The sequence below is a fragment of the Sphaerodactylus townsendi genome, linkage group LG06 (genome assembly GCF_021028975.2).
Source record: "Sphaerodactylus townsendi isolate TG3544 linkage group LG06, MPM_Stown_v2.3, whole genome shotgun sequence".
Classification (NCBI taxonomy): Eukaryota; Metazoa; Chordata; class Lepidosauria; order Squamata; family Sphaerodactylidae; genus Sphaerodactylus; species Sphaerodactylus townsendi.
The window spans coordinates 91,458,116-91,472,943 of NC_059430.1; the positions used below are offsets into that span (position 1 = coordinate 91,458,116).

General features: G+C 43.6%; 1 protein-coding gene across 1 annotated transcript in view; it reads left to right on the forward strand.

The window, feature by feature from the left end:
* The first annotated feature begins 12,164 nt into the window (after positions 1 to 12,164).
* The window catches only part of CCDC3 (coiled-coil domain containing 3), a 39,439-nt gene continuing 36,775 nt past the window's right edge, over positions 12,165 to 14,828 (forward strand). The window contains exon 1 of the mRNA XM_048499240.1: positions 12,165 to 12,596. Coding sequence (XP_048355197.1) covers positions 12,214 to 12,596 — 383 coding nt within the window. The 5' untranslated portion in view covers positions 12,165 to 12,213. The remainder of the gene's footprint in view (positions 12,597 to 14,828) is intronic.

Here is a 14,828-nt window from a genome sequence, read left to right on the forward strand (position 1 = left end):
CCTGCTGGGGCTGCTCCCTACTCAAACTCCATCCTCCCCGCACCTCCTGGAATTTCCCAAGCGGTAGATCTCAGTGGGGCATATTCCTGTAGATTCCACCCTCTGAAGCTATCATTTCCTATGCAGTATGGAGTTCAGTTGTAATTCCAGAAGATCTCCAGGCAGTTCTACTCAGGGAGCAAGTCCTCAGCACTCAAAGAATCCCCTCTATTTGGCTTACCTCCAAGAATGCGATCTAACCCATCAGTACATACAAAGTCCTTCTCTGTGGAATTTCCCATGGGACTCTCTCTCTCTCCCTCTCTCAAACCTAATCTAATTTCCATTATAACTTCCTAAGAGATATTTATTTGATTTGGCTTCCTTCTGAGCTTTGTCTTTCAGCTCTTCCCTGGATTTTTCTGATGAATGAGAGGGAAAAAAAGAGAGATGCACTTCTTGTTCAGAATCGTTCTGCTGGCTTATTAATTCCATCACCAGAGCATTCCTCATCTCCATCAAGAAAAATGCTTTCACTGGCATGATCCTGAGTATGAGACAGATGTGGATGCCTAAAAATACTGCTCCATGGCATCAGGAACCCTATGGTTACTAATGCCATCTTTCCAGCACTTTGTGTGGCAAAGAGTACAAAGTGAATCTAGGAGAGAAAGAGGCCACCAATTTTGTCTCCTATGTGGGTATGTTGTACCTTTTGGACACTCTCACTGTGCATATCTCCTACACAGCCATATGCTTCTGCCATCTCTTCCAAGCCAACTAGGAATGTACATTTAATCAAGATTCAACCCAAACCACAACCATATGATAGATGTTCTATCTCCTAGCTGAGTAAGTTCTGACTCTCATGAGGACTCAGAACCCTCATGACCTGATGGTTATTCTGGTGTTTTGTTATCTGAGTTCAGTTTCTAAAGCTGAGGGATGGATAGCTGGGGAAGAGCTGAGGAGGATACTGTCCAACTAGGACTGTTAGCCAATCTTCTTGCAAAACAAGATTGTTGCAACATCTTTATACAGCATTTTTATATTTCCCCAAATCCTTGCAACCTTCTCCATTGGCTTCATCTGCTTCCTTTTCATTTGCTGTAGCTGTATCTGCTAAGCAGAGATCAAGGCTTAGTTGGTGCATACTGCATACCACTTTAGGGCACATAGATATGCCCATTTTAGGGCACATAGATATGCCCTTCGGGGGTTGGGTGGTATATAAGACTGATAAATAAATAAATAAATAAATAAATAAATAAATAAATACACAAGCCCTTCCCACCTAGTCTGGTGTAAAACTATGAAAAACATCCAAATCCTCATTCTAAGCAAATTAGATCAACATCACATCCATTTAAGTTTTCAAAGGCCCATAGGAACAATGTAGCTTTGCATCACTTCTTAAATCTTCACTTCTTAAATCTTTCCAGAAACCAGGCTCCAAATGCCTCTTCTGGCAAGCCAAAATTTGTTTGCCTGGAGATGAATAGGGATAAATGTTCATACCCCAGGGAATGATGGCTCTATCATACTTTCCCCCTCTGCAAAACCTTTTGTCTGTTTGCAGTGTTGTTTGTTGCAAGAAAGAGAGAATTTGAGGCACAAGAAAGGAGAGAAGAGAAGTGGCCACCCTGCTTTAGGATCTAGAGATGTCACCTTTGCTTTGATGTAGTTATCAGGGGGTGGGAAGTGGCATTTATACATAGTATCACGGTTGAACACTTACCACTTTACCCTTTTACCGAGATGCATTTGTGTGAAAACTGGCCAGAACAAAATCAGTAAGGTGGGCTTCAAAGTAAGTTTATTTCAAATGAAGGTCAATATTCATCCTATCAATTAACCTTTCCCAAATGGCCTCATTTCCAGCAGGAGGGTCCTTCTTCCTCAAAAATGTCTCACTCATGAGAAACATTCTGAGCAACTACAAGAATCTGGCTATGAGCAGCCATATTCCTGTTTCTTCCTTATGACCCTCTTTCAGTGGTGTAGTGCCAATGGGGTGGGGTGGGGAGTTGCATTTGTCAGCAGGAAGGAAATCAAATTCCACACATGTATGGAAGCCCAGCCACACACAAGAGTCTCTTAAAATGATATTTAAGCCTTTGAGTGTTCGAATCCATTATTTCCCATGTTTGCTGGGGTACTTGGGATAATCAAAACGACAGCTTTATGCAGAGTTGTCCTTTGGAAGAGTATGTGTCCTTGGGCATCACTTTTATCCTCTTTTTTAGTAACTCCTCAGCAGAAGGATCCAAGACCTCTGAAAAAGGCAAAGACTCTGCTTTTTTTAAAAAAAGAGTTTGCAGCTGTTCATAGCAGCTGGGACAAATTTAGTTTCACAAACTTCTTCACAGTTGGGATGATTGCTAATTTTGGTGTTTTCTCTTTCTATGACATGCAGCATCCCTAGCTGAAAAAAGGGCAGGTTGCATTAGCTTAAGACCAACTGTTCTGTGGTTAAGAAAAAAAAACACTCTAAAATTCTCTGCTATATTAGCATCACCTGAAAGAAAAGCTCATCTGCACTAATGACAACACATGTGTACAAAAACTGTATATATTTCCAATTAGTGCAACCAATGGCCATGCAGTGCCCATCTATGCATGCAGTGCTTACCTTGGGGCTGTTTGCTTTGCAGTGGGTTTTTCCCATGGTTTTTTGTTTAAACAAAGTATTCTACTCCTGTGAAGTGTCCAAAGCCTAGCTGATCCTCTATTTTGCTTACCCCCACTTCCCTGTTCTCTCCATGAGATTGCCTGCCACCTTTGGGGGGGGGGGAGCAAGTGCCGTCTTTGGTCTAGTGTTAATTTGATAGACTGTGTAAGTGTTAGGTCAATTTCCAGGATCTTAGTGTAAGATTAAAACAAACAAACAGTCCTTCTAGTCCTTCTGAAGCAGAAGAGTGTGAGGAACTGCTGCTGGCAGATGGAAAAAGCTGGGAGGAGTGAGAAAACTCAAAGAAAGTGAAACACATGTTGATTTCCTTTGCTCTCCCTGCAAAGGGAGAGGAAAACTCAAGCTTTCAGAGATGTCAAAACTGTGGAGATTCTTTGATCTGAGGTGCGGTGAGTCCAGGCAGGGGGAAATGTGTGTGTGTCCAAGAATCAAACCGGAAGGGAATGGATGTTCAATGCAAAGGAGACTACAAGTGCATAAATGTCCACTGTGTTAACAGCCTAGGCACATGTGACACAGAGTTATCCAAAATGCTGGGGTCTGCCCTTTTTAATGTGGGGGAATTAGTGAGGAGAAGACTTTGCTCAATGAGAGCTAAGAATCTTGGTTTCCAGAGTTTACAGAGAGTTAATTTTGCAAGAAATCTGCAGGACAGCTGTGTAAAAGTTTAACCAGTTTTATTATAAAAAGTAAAAATAAACTTACACAAGCACACAAATGGTCAAAGCACACAGGGAAATCACACATTAGGATATATAGAGACTTGAGCTAATAGGTTTGGAAAAGTAAAGGGATTTGGGAATTGAAAGGGCAATACTTTATCAGATCCTGAAGAGGCTTTGGGTCCAAGAAGCAGAGTCCAGCAACCTGTACTGGGCTCCAAGGAAGTAATGGCACGCAGTGTAACTGAATCAAAGGTTGGCTCAGAAGTACTGGGCAGTGAGTGTTTGGCAAGGGTCTAATTTGTAGGGAAGGTTTGGTCCTCTAGTCTTGCTAAGAGAGCTTAATCTCCCTAGATAAAGAACATTACACTTAAGTGTTGGGTAATTAATCTAATGGGTTGAGCACTTGGTTCAAGTGGCTGAGCCTGGAAGTACCCATAAGTGGAAAGAAGTTGATTCAATTACAGCTGCAAAACAATGACAGTGCAAATAAGGTGGTCTTTAGAGAGATGTTAGTGACAGAAAGAAATTAAGATTAGTGTAGTACCAGCAGGAACACTTAGAGCAATCACATTTGCAAGTTAGTGAGGTAGAAAGTCCAGGCCTGGAGGTAGGAATGGGCTTCCACAGCAGAAGGTATTGTTTTACCGTAATCCCTTCAGAAAGGGTGTGAGGCAGATATGGGCAAAGGGCATATCTTGCAAAGCAGATATGGGCAAGGGCAAAACCAGACAGGTTTTCTGTCCTTGTGGGTACATTAGCCAGTGCAGAAAATGGGTGCCCCATCTTGGCACTGCACTGCTGGGCACCCCAAGGATTGGCAGGATGGGTAAACACACAGTTCTCTTAGAAACAAAGCCTCTCATGGGTCTGTCTGGTAACAACAGGGTATGTGTGGCACTTACAAAGAATACCAGGCATACCACAAAAGTGTATGAGATCTGTTAAGCATTGCAAATCGGTGTGCTAAAACACCTCTGGAGCATGCCAAGCCAATCACCCCTCTGCTGTACTTGGCTTGGATAGGTGTAACAGCAGCTGTAAGAGCAATAAAGGCTGATGAGTGATATGGTGAGTGTAGCCAAGATGGAACCATTTCTCCTCAGTGGTCAACAATCTCCAGCCAAAAGGCACATGAAGAAACCGACTGATAAAGCAACACTTCACTTTGCCCAGATTTAAGAATTTATGAAACATTTTGAGTCTGCCGTGGATAGAATTGAAAGCTCTGTTCATTGAGAAGGCTTCTGTTCATTGAAGACTTTTGTAGAAGACAGAATTTCACTAGGTGCAGCTTTTCTCATTAGTGTGGCCCAGGGATGTGAGAAGCCTTCCCAGGTGACATCTGCCTTTTAATTAAATGTTTAAAGGAACAAAAGCTTTCTCTGAGTCTTCACCTTACAACTACAATGTTAGGGCACATTAAGGAAGAGGCTGTGGCTCAGGAGTAGAACATCTGAGGCCCCAGTATCTCCAGTTAAAAGGATCAAGTAGTGGGTGATGTGAAAAATCTCTGCCTGAGACTCAGGAGAGCCCCTGCAAGTCTGAATAGAAAATGTTGACCTTGATTGACCAGTGGTCTGATAAAGGCAGATTCAGCTGCATTCAGATGGGATTGTGCTTTACTTTTGAGGGGAAAGGGTAGCTGGGCCTTAATTATATCCATCAGTCCTGTCTCCACTCTACTGATCACCTCCAACTGGTCTTCGTAAGCTGCACCTTAGTTCTTTTCTTTTTTCTACAGGGCACTGTACAAATGATTGATATAGAATACATTTCATCATGGGAAAAGGAAGGCATCACATTGCAGAACTCTCTTCCCCTTTACTCTCAATATTTTTCAGAGAGATAGGATTCAGAAAGGGAAAAATCTGCTGACACTGGGTCACCAGAAATGCCCACAGAATTGGTCAGTCAATATTTAATACAAAATCACTTCCAGATACCCCTAGAGAAGAAGGATCAACTGAGATCTTGGACAGCACAGTGGATTGCTCCTTTTGTGAATTAGGCTCCTCCTGGCCTTTAAAATCTCTGCGCCAACCTGTCTCCTTCCACAAAATGGCAAAATAGCATCTACTAGCTCATCTTCGACCTTCCTACCACCACCTTAATGCCAGAAAACATTGGCTCATTGGTTCCATTCTCTCTTTTGGAATGCCGCAAAGCAAAAAGACCACCTAGACTTCTTCTGGGGTAGAAGCTACTTCTAGTAGCTGTTCTGTGTGGGAAAAGGCACTCTGTATTTAGTCGTCAGAAGTGTCGACCCTGAGTGCAAACTGCCAGCCAACTCATGTTTAACAAGCTTCACAAATAAAGTCAGCTGAACTTCTGCCAAGGAAAACAACCAAGAGGGTTAAAGTGTTACCTTTATAGGCTGGCAGGGGAAGAAATATTTTAAAGTAGGATAATCGCCTCTTTTTTTTGTGAGTGATAAAAACATCACAAATTGTTAATTGTTTTGTTTGCTGTTTCTTCATCAATTTAACTGTGGCTTCCTAAATAAGCAGTGATATACTATTTACTTTCCAAAACAGAAAGCTGTTCTGGGGGGCCTCACAGCAGAGTTTAATTTTCTTTGGCTGCAAAAGATGGGGTGGGGGATTTTTGGCTTTACTGTGCTCTAATGGCACATTTATAAATAAACAAAGATTATGAACTCCTTCATCAAGCTGACAACTGCTAATCCTGACTGAGATTCTCAGCAAACAACTGGACCTAAAGGATGCATAATGATTAGGCCAATTATAACCCAGAATTCCCAGCTTTCTCTGCCTGTGTATGTGAAAATGCAAAGTGCAAACTTCTGTCTCTTCATCCCTGACCCAAACTCCAAAGGATGTGACATCCCTATAGCCAGAAACACACATTTTGGGACATTAAGAATAATCCTTTTCTTAAGTCCCTGAACACCATTCAGCTTGATGATTGGCTGCCTCTGAGTATTTGTGAATTGGCCTAACTGATCCCACATCTTTAAAAGGCTTGTACAGCATAATGTTGTGGTTAGCATTTCATACTAGACCCAGGTTTCAATCCCTGCTCTGCCATGGAAGATGGCTGGTCACTTTGGGCCAATCACACACATTCAGCCTCAACTACCTTACAGGGTCGCTAACAGAATAAAAGAGAACAAAAGAGAACTCTGTAAGCTTTGTTGGGTTCCCACTGGGGAAAAAGTCAGGGTATAAATAAACAAACATGGATTTTGCATACAATGCAGTACAAATGTGAGAAAAAGATGTTTGGCTCTGCAAGGGTAAGTGGAATCAATGCTCTATTTCCCCAGTTCTCTACCCCTTCCTTTGTTAATTTCTTAGATGAAAAAGGTCTTTCCCCTCAATGTCTCTGTGCATCTGAGGGGCCAAAATCCCTGTGCTGACTGACTCTTGAAGCCGTCATCCTGCCCTGATACAGCTTTATGTCTCCTGCAGAGAGTCCTATTCAGTTTTCAGCTTCTGTGCCAGAGGAAGACTGGATTGAGCCCTTTGAAGGTCACACTTGGGATTTCTAAATTAGTATTCAAACCATAACTCTTAGGTTCTTTGTATATTTTGACAACAGTTATGAAAGGGCATTTATGAGAAAGGCCTGCTTTATCTGATAAGGAAATACCACCAGAAACTGATAATATGAGAATCTTGAAGAAAATATAGCAAAATAGCAGAAGATGACTTCCTTGTCAAATGTTACAAGAGCCAGTTAGTCAACGTTGTACACTCTCAGATTTACAGTTATGTGTGTGGGGGGTGGGATTGATATTTTGTACCTCAGACTACAAAGGGATGGATGCAGACATGGAAATGAAAGACAGTGGGGCTGAGGTTTCAGGTCATCCACACCTATCAAAAAAGCCAACAGCCTGTTCCCAAATACTGTACTTCTATTGTTTGGCACCTGGGCTTAATGTTCAACATCATGAAGGCATCAAAAGCAAAGTTATTCCAAGATCACTTGCATTACCAGAGAAACAGGGAAGGAAATGCTAAAGCCCCAGGGAAAGAAATGTTTAGTTTACATATCAATAAAAAATGCAAAAGAGAAAAGTAGTTCCTGCCTGCCTGGGAAAAAAAATATGTTTGTTTCCCACTTATCTGACAAGAGGAAGGGAATGAACACTCCCCCTCCCATGCATGAATGGCTAAGCACACTGGCCCAGCAGTAATTGGCTCCATTGCATTTATTCTGATTAGCAAATTTTGGCTGCAGTTCTTTTGTCAGATTCATGCTGAGCGCAGATAGGAGTGGCATAGATCATGCTAGCTATACAGAGGAATGTCTCAAATCAATCTTCAGGTCCCCTGTGAAGAAACAGCAAGCATTCCCCTTTGAGAAATGGGTCTGAAGACCTTTACTTTAAATGTCTGATAATGTCCAGGGCTAGGAGAGGAGAGGAATTTTATATTCAGAATCCTTGTTATGCATAAATGTACTGATGACGGGTGAGATGGGGTGGAGTGGGGTATTTATGAAGTGCACATGGATTTTAGTTATGTATCTATTAAAACATTTGTACCCCATCTTTCCTCATGGTTCAAGAAGGCTTACAATATTAGCTAACATTTTCAGTTAAAACCAAAATAAATAGCAAACCTTATATCTCCCCCCCTTAAAAGATTCCTTAAAATCCCTGACAAACATGGGGCCTTGCAGTGGCTCATCATGGTCTCCAAGGAGCCCCTCCACAATCTCTTCAGGGAGCCCATTCCATACAGCCAGAGCCACACTGGAAAAGACCCAGATTCTGGTCGATGCTAGGTGGGCTACTCTAAATGGTGGGACAGCTAACAGATGGCTGCCTAACAACCAAAGTGGAATGAGATATATGGAATGAGATGGTACTTCAAATATGGTACTTCAAATTTGTGGGTTCCAGGTTGCAAAAGAATTTACAGGTCATAACTAGCATCTTGACTTGAATTTAGAAATGTAGCTGTTACAAATGGTCCTGGTGGCTAGCTCCCAACAATAGTTTAATTGCCATATTCTGGAATAGCTGTTTCTGGTGTCTTCAAGGGCAGCTCTATGTAGAGTGTGCTGCAGTAATCCAACTGTGAAGTTACAGAGTTGGCAAATCAGATGCAGCTGATACAAGGTGCTCCTGGCCACCATGACAACTTGCTTTTTGAACAGTAAGACGGGATCCATTAGCACCTCCAAGTTCTTGATCAGCTCTGTAAAAGCCAGCATCAGTCCATCTAGGACATATGGATCCAGATCCTGTAGAATATCAGCCTTTCCAACCAACATTACCTCTTGTTTGGATTTAGCTTCAGTTTGTTCAGCCACCTGAGCACAGCCTCAAAGCACCAGTTCAGAACCAAAACAGATGCATCTGTAATCCTGGGTAATTAATGTAGAACTGAGTGTCTACATATTGATAATACCCAACACAACTCTCTGGGCAGTCTTATTCCGTAGCCTCACATATGCAGAAGGGGACTCTCAGTGTCTGGTCAGACAGAAAAGAATAAAAGCACTGAAGGGCTACACGCTTAATACCAGCTCCATATTCAAGCTGGTGGATACGAATGGAGTGGTCAAAGGTTGTTGAGAGGTCCACCATTATGAATAGGAAAGATGTATTATCAAGTCATGAACTACTTTAAACAATTAGCTGGACACGATTCTGCTGATGCAATGGTAGCAGAGAAGAAACTCTTCTTTGTGGCCATCACAGCCACCTCATAGGCCTGAAAATGGGCTCTATAATGTGCTCTGATTCATCCTGAGCCTTCTGCCAATGTCGCTCTGTCTTCCAGTCCACTTCATATTGCCCAGCTCCCTGGTAAACCAAGAATTGGTGGAGAGGGTAGGGCTCACAGAATATGGTAGAGGACACCAAGGAGCACCATGGACACCAAGGTTTATGACCCCAGTCAGTATTATGCAATACGAGGGCTTCCACAGAGTCACTGGGAGGCTCTCAACATCCCCCAGAGTCACCTGAAAACCAACAGGATACAATAATCTCCAAAAGAGGACCATCCAAATGAGTCCCAGTAGAAAGGCAACCAGTACAACTCCCCTATTCCAGATCTTCAGAACTGCCGCTAGAGGGGTGAGACAGCCACCATCCAATCCCAAGCAATAGATCCAATGTGGGGTTTTGCCAGCATTCCCCATCATAGGGACTGTCCCTTTTGTGTCCCCCTCCAGCACCACTTGAAGGTGCTGCCCATTACAGGAGATTTGTGTTATAAAGGCCAGTGAGCCCCAAGGGGCTGGCTGCTGGCACACCTGAGTCAGAAGTGGTTCTCCACCCAAGATACCCAGGCAGTGGCTTGGGAATGGTACAAAGAGAAGAGCTAATGAACCAAAAGGGTTTGGCTTGCTCCCAGCCATTAGATTGGCATTGCCTCCTGATCTCATGCCACTGGCCAGGACCAAGCCATGGCTCCATAACAACAGCACTTGGAGGTGATGTGCTAACAATACACCTTGAACAAGGCATGCATGGAACCATCATGTATACAGACAGTCTCGCTGAATAGCATGTGCTGGGGAGAAACGGCAACAGTGCTGACAATACACCTTTCTTGCTAGCAGAAGGATTCAAAACAATAGGCTAGAGGGGCCTTTGACAACAGCTGTGCATTTAAACAGCACGGTATCATGAATAAATATTGGAATTTGTGACTTTCAGAAAGAAGGAGGAGATCATACAACTGTGTTCTCTGGAGCTATAATTTAGAAATGTGAAGCGCAAAATTAATTAAAAGAGCATTTCATGGCTTCTATGATCAAAAGTTATGAAACAACATGTTTCCTGCCTGAGGAAGAAATCCACAAGAATTTTTGTTGGAGGGAAGAGGAATGAAGATGACATTCAGAATGTACCAACTTTATACAGAAAGAAGTGAGGGGCATAGCTAGCTTCATTTCTTACTGCCTTTCTTTCTAGTCCTAACTTCCCTAAGTGATAAGAGGCGACTACTACAAGGTCAATTTTCTGGTGATGAGAGAGTCCTGGATACTTGCAGATAAGCTTGTGCATGGGGAAGCAGACAGGATAGCAGACAGAGAGACAGTGCTAATCTCTCAAGCAATCAATTTCAGCCTGGTATTCACCTGCTCTGATACTGGACAGCCTTCCTCAGACACTATTGAGTCACATAGCCCAACCAGGTGCTGTGGAGATAGAAGTAAGGGAAAGCCCATTCCCAGGAATGTACCAGCTTGGCAGCCTGAGAGACTGGCAGTAGTGACAGCCCCGTGGGAATTTTGAAGACGCGATTCTGGTCGGGTCCACAGAACATTGGCTAGGATGCTCTTGTCCCCTCTTTTCAAGTGTCAAAATGCACCCTCCACAGCCATTTTGGTGCTTGAAAAGGCGGGGGGGGGGCATAAACCTCAGCTCGCCACACTGTAGGCATGATCTGAATGAGGCCTTTGTGGCATTTCTAAATCCCTTTAAAATGACACCCACGTTTATGGGTCTGACTTGTAAATGCTATCCCATCTTGTTTAGCCCTAATGGTCACTGATTTAAGCCCTTCCCAAGTAAACAGTATGCTCTTGGAACAATTGAGCCAGCTATCCAAATGACAATTTCTGCCTCCTTCTCTGGGTCTGCGCAGCACCTCAAATTGTTTCCCACCAGCCCTCACAGATAAGTGAATGGGTATCCACAGGTAATTAGCAGCCAGCGTCGAAAACATAGAACAAGGAATAGTTTTCTTGTGACTCGGCATGACTCAAAAGCATTTCCTACTACACTGTTTGTTTGATTATCATTAAAAAAACCACATTTCTTGTCTTCCTGTGAGAGTATTTCTGCTTCTGTAAGCCTCTATATGTAAGGTTGCCAACTTCCAAGTAGGGCCTGATGATCTCCTGAAATTGCAACTGATCTTCAGACTATAGAGCTCAATTCCCATGGAGAAAATAGCAGATCTGGAGGGTGGACTCTATGGCATTTTAGCCCATGGACCTCCCTCCCCTCCCCTCCCCTCCCCTCCCAAGCTGCATCCCTAACTTCCAGGAGTCTGGGCTGGCAATGCTAAGTCATGTGTGAACATGTCCATTGGCCAAATCCTGAAGTCAACGAGTGATGACCAGTTTCATTATATGCTGGAATTCAGCCTAGAGAGCTGCCTATTGCATCTGCTAAGGAACTGTAAACAACATACAGGATCTTTCCAGGAACCTCCCAGTGTTAAGGGGAGTAGGGGTCCAAGTTCCCCCAACAAAAATCACGGAAAGGGACTGCTGTTAGCAGAATGGATCTGTCAGATCTGGCCCTCAACGCTTGTTTCCATTCTTTCTCCCCGATCTATGCTTCCTCCTTCTGTATCAGCCAATCTTTTTTGATTTTTAAAAAAACTGCATGCCCAAGCCAAAATCTAGCAGCCCTCAGCTTTTCCCTTCCTTTGGGTCCTTTTCCCTGTTATGTCTGTGAGCAGCATATAGCTCATTTTCACTCTTGTGCTTATTTTGTTTTTAAGAGCCCAAGAAATAATACTGATGAGGTTAGGGATGAAATGGCGCATAGGGCAAACACTAAGCCTCTTGATATTTTCTGCCTTCGGTCCTTCTTTTCGAAGGTTCATAATAGTGCATGTTTCTTCCTCTCTCTCTTGGGCTTTGAGAGGAGCACAGTGTCAGCACTACTGACTGCTACTGCTACAGCCACAGCTTGCATATGAGTGCATACAGCAGCGCACAGCTTTCTCCAGTTACCGCTCCACCCTTCATTTGAAGCACAGCTCCAATTGGTCAGGAGCGACACCTATAGCAAGCCTTAGGCCCCCACCTCTTGTGAGGGATCCTGTTTCATAAACTGAGCTTCAGATTCCTTTTTTTAAAAAAACTATTAAGTACTTGGGAAACTTCAGCATCTTGCCTGGGTGCAGTCGGCATCTTTCTCTCCTGTTCATCATGCTGCCCAGCCTGCTGTTGCTGCTGCTGACTCTCCTGTGCCTCGGGACTCAGCTCCACCCTGGCCTGGCCTGTCAGCTGCCGTCTGACTGGCGACCCCTAAGCGAAAGCTGCCGAGCTGAGCTAGCAGAAATCATTGTCTATGCCAAAGTCTTGGCTTTGCACCAGGATATCTACAGCATGTACAACTACTTGCCCTGGCAGTACGAAGCCACTGAGGGAGGGCTCTTCTACTCGGCTGAGATTGAGATGCTCTGTGACCAAGCTTGGGGGAGCATGCTGGAAGTGCCTGCAGGATCCAGGCTGAACCTGACAGGATTGGGCTATTTCTCCTGCCACTCCCACACAGTAATGCAAGACTATGCCTACTTCTTCTTCCTCAGGTGAGTACTTCTGACAAGCACACAAGTGCTTCAAAACAATCTTCCCCTCCATGCAGGATATTGCCTCTGGTTTAACAACACATGGATAACACCTCACATTTATAACTTTATGTTTTAGAATGTTTGCAGTGCTTCACTCTCATAATCCCATCAAATTCTTACAATAACCCTGCAAAGCAGGTCATATTTATTATCTCCATATTGGACATCTGATATGAAGGATGCTCATTTTACTGCCGGGACTTCTGCATTTTAGAAAGTCTGAAGTGGTACGGTTCTGTTAGCTTATTCCACATAGTGTGTGATTTAGTGTGGTGCAGTAGGTAAAGAAGTAATGATATCTGACTATGGAGACATGGTTCCAGCTCCCATCTTGGTATGATGTTCAGTGGCCCGCTACGGCCACTTACTGTCTCTCTGCCTAACTAACACATCTTCCCACCTCCCCACCCCCCTCGGCCAGTAGGTGGAAAGAAACTCTGTATATGCTGCCCCCAACTCTTGGGAAAAGAGAATGACATGATGCAAATGTGATCAAGAGGCAACAACCTGCAATTCTGTTCTCAGTAAAGACTCTCTTCCGAACTTGCTTAAGGCAGTAATCATAAACAGTTTCAAAAAATGAGAGTGGTTCAGTTGCCAACAAAATGTTGTCATGACAAGTTTAGAGTTTGATTTGAGCTTGCCCTACTGCCTTTGAAGAGTGCTTTTGAACCAATGAAGAATATTTTTCTGTAACCATCAACATTTTTTATTTAAGATTATTCTCTGCTTTTCTTCCGGATGAGGCCTCAAGTGGCTTCGGTTACAACACTGTCCTTCCTCACTCCCTTTCATACTGACAATATTAACTCTGCAAGGTAGGCTAGGCTGAGAAAGAAAGTGACTGACCCAAGGTCACCCAGTGAGTTTTCATGAGACTGGGGATTTGAACCCGAATCTCCCAGATCCTAGTCTATCACTCTGACCTCTCTAAAAACAATTTGCTTCCACAACGTTTGGGCCAGGGATTTCAGGGCATTAGATTGGCCAAAGAGATTTGAAAACTGACATGTCACATTTTATAGATAAATCTAATAACAATACTTTGTGGTTTCATTGCACAAAGTTTTTCTACATTATCTTAGTAATTAGAGTTGCCAACCTCCAGGTAGGTTCTGGATTTCTCCTGGAATTACAACTAATCTCCAAGTTCCCCTGGGGAAAAAATGGCAGGTTCAGAAGACAAACTCTGTGATATTTTCTAGGTGAAAACCCTCCCCAAATTCCTCTTTCCAAAGGCACTGCTCCCAAATCTCCAGGAATTTTCCTGGCAGGAGCTGGAAACCCTAGCTCTTCCTGAATTGCACCAGAGAGGGGGTTGAGAAAGTTGTTTGTCTAAAAGCAACCTAATGAGTTTGTAGCATAATTTGAACTGGGACCTTCCAAGACCACAGCTCATTCTCAGCTACATGAGCTCTGATTGTCTTGTCATTCTGCCATGACCTCCACTGTGATCTACGACTTGACCTCCCTGCCAATGTTGATACAGTGAGTGAACTAGAGGCTATTTGGCCATTTTGGGTCCTATATTAGATCAATTCAGATAGCTCTCTCCAGCTATCTGATGGTAGATGGAGTCCTGCTGCCCTTGATTTAGACCATTGTTTTTAACAAGCATGTCAGAAGTCATGACCAAGGCACAAAACTGTGCCACTTTAATGCACACTGTTGCATGTGTACAGCAACTCACCGTCTGCTGTTAAATCAACCACTTGCTTCCTTTATGCATGCCCATTCTGGTTGGCTAAGGCCAGCACCGCACCGGAGGCGTACAAAAGATTTTTTTTCATCTCTGCCAAGCCCAGCAACAGGTCCCCTACCTGTTCCATAATGACCAGACTACAATAATCCATGCAATGTTCACTGGTCGACTGGATTACTGTAACTTGCTGTATGCAGGGCTACCTTGAGACTTCTGGAGAAATGACAACTGGTCCAGAAAGAGGCAGTGTGGACCCTGATGGGGACCCCATGGAAGGCAAATATGTTATAACCTGGGTTCTGCTAGCTGCAGCGGTTTCAGATTGAGTATTGGATCAGGTTCAAGGCTTTGGTACTTACCTTCAAAGCCCTAAGAAGGCTGGTACCTCTGTATCTTTGGACTACCTCTTCCAATACACCTGTCAGAGAGCTTTATGCTCCTCAGAAAACCACTTTTTAGTGGTCCCTGGACCCACAGCTATCTGGCTT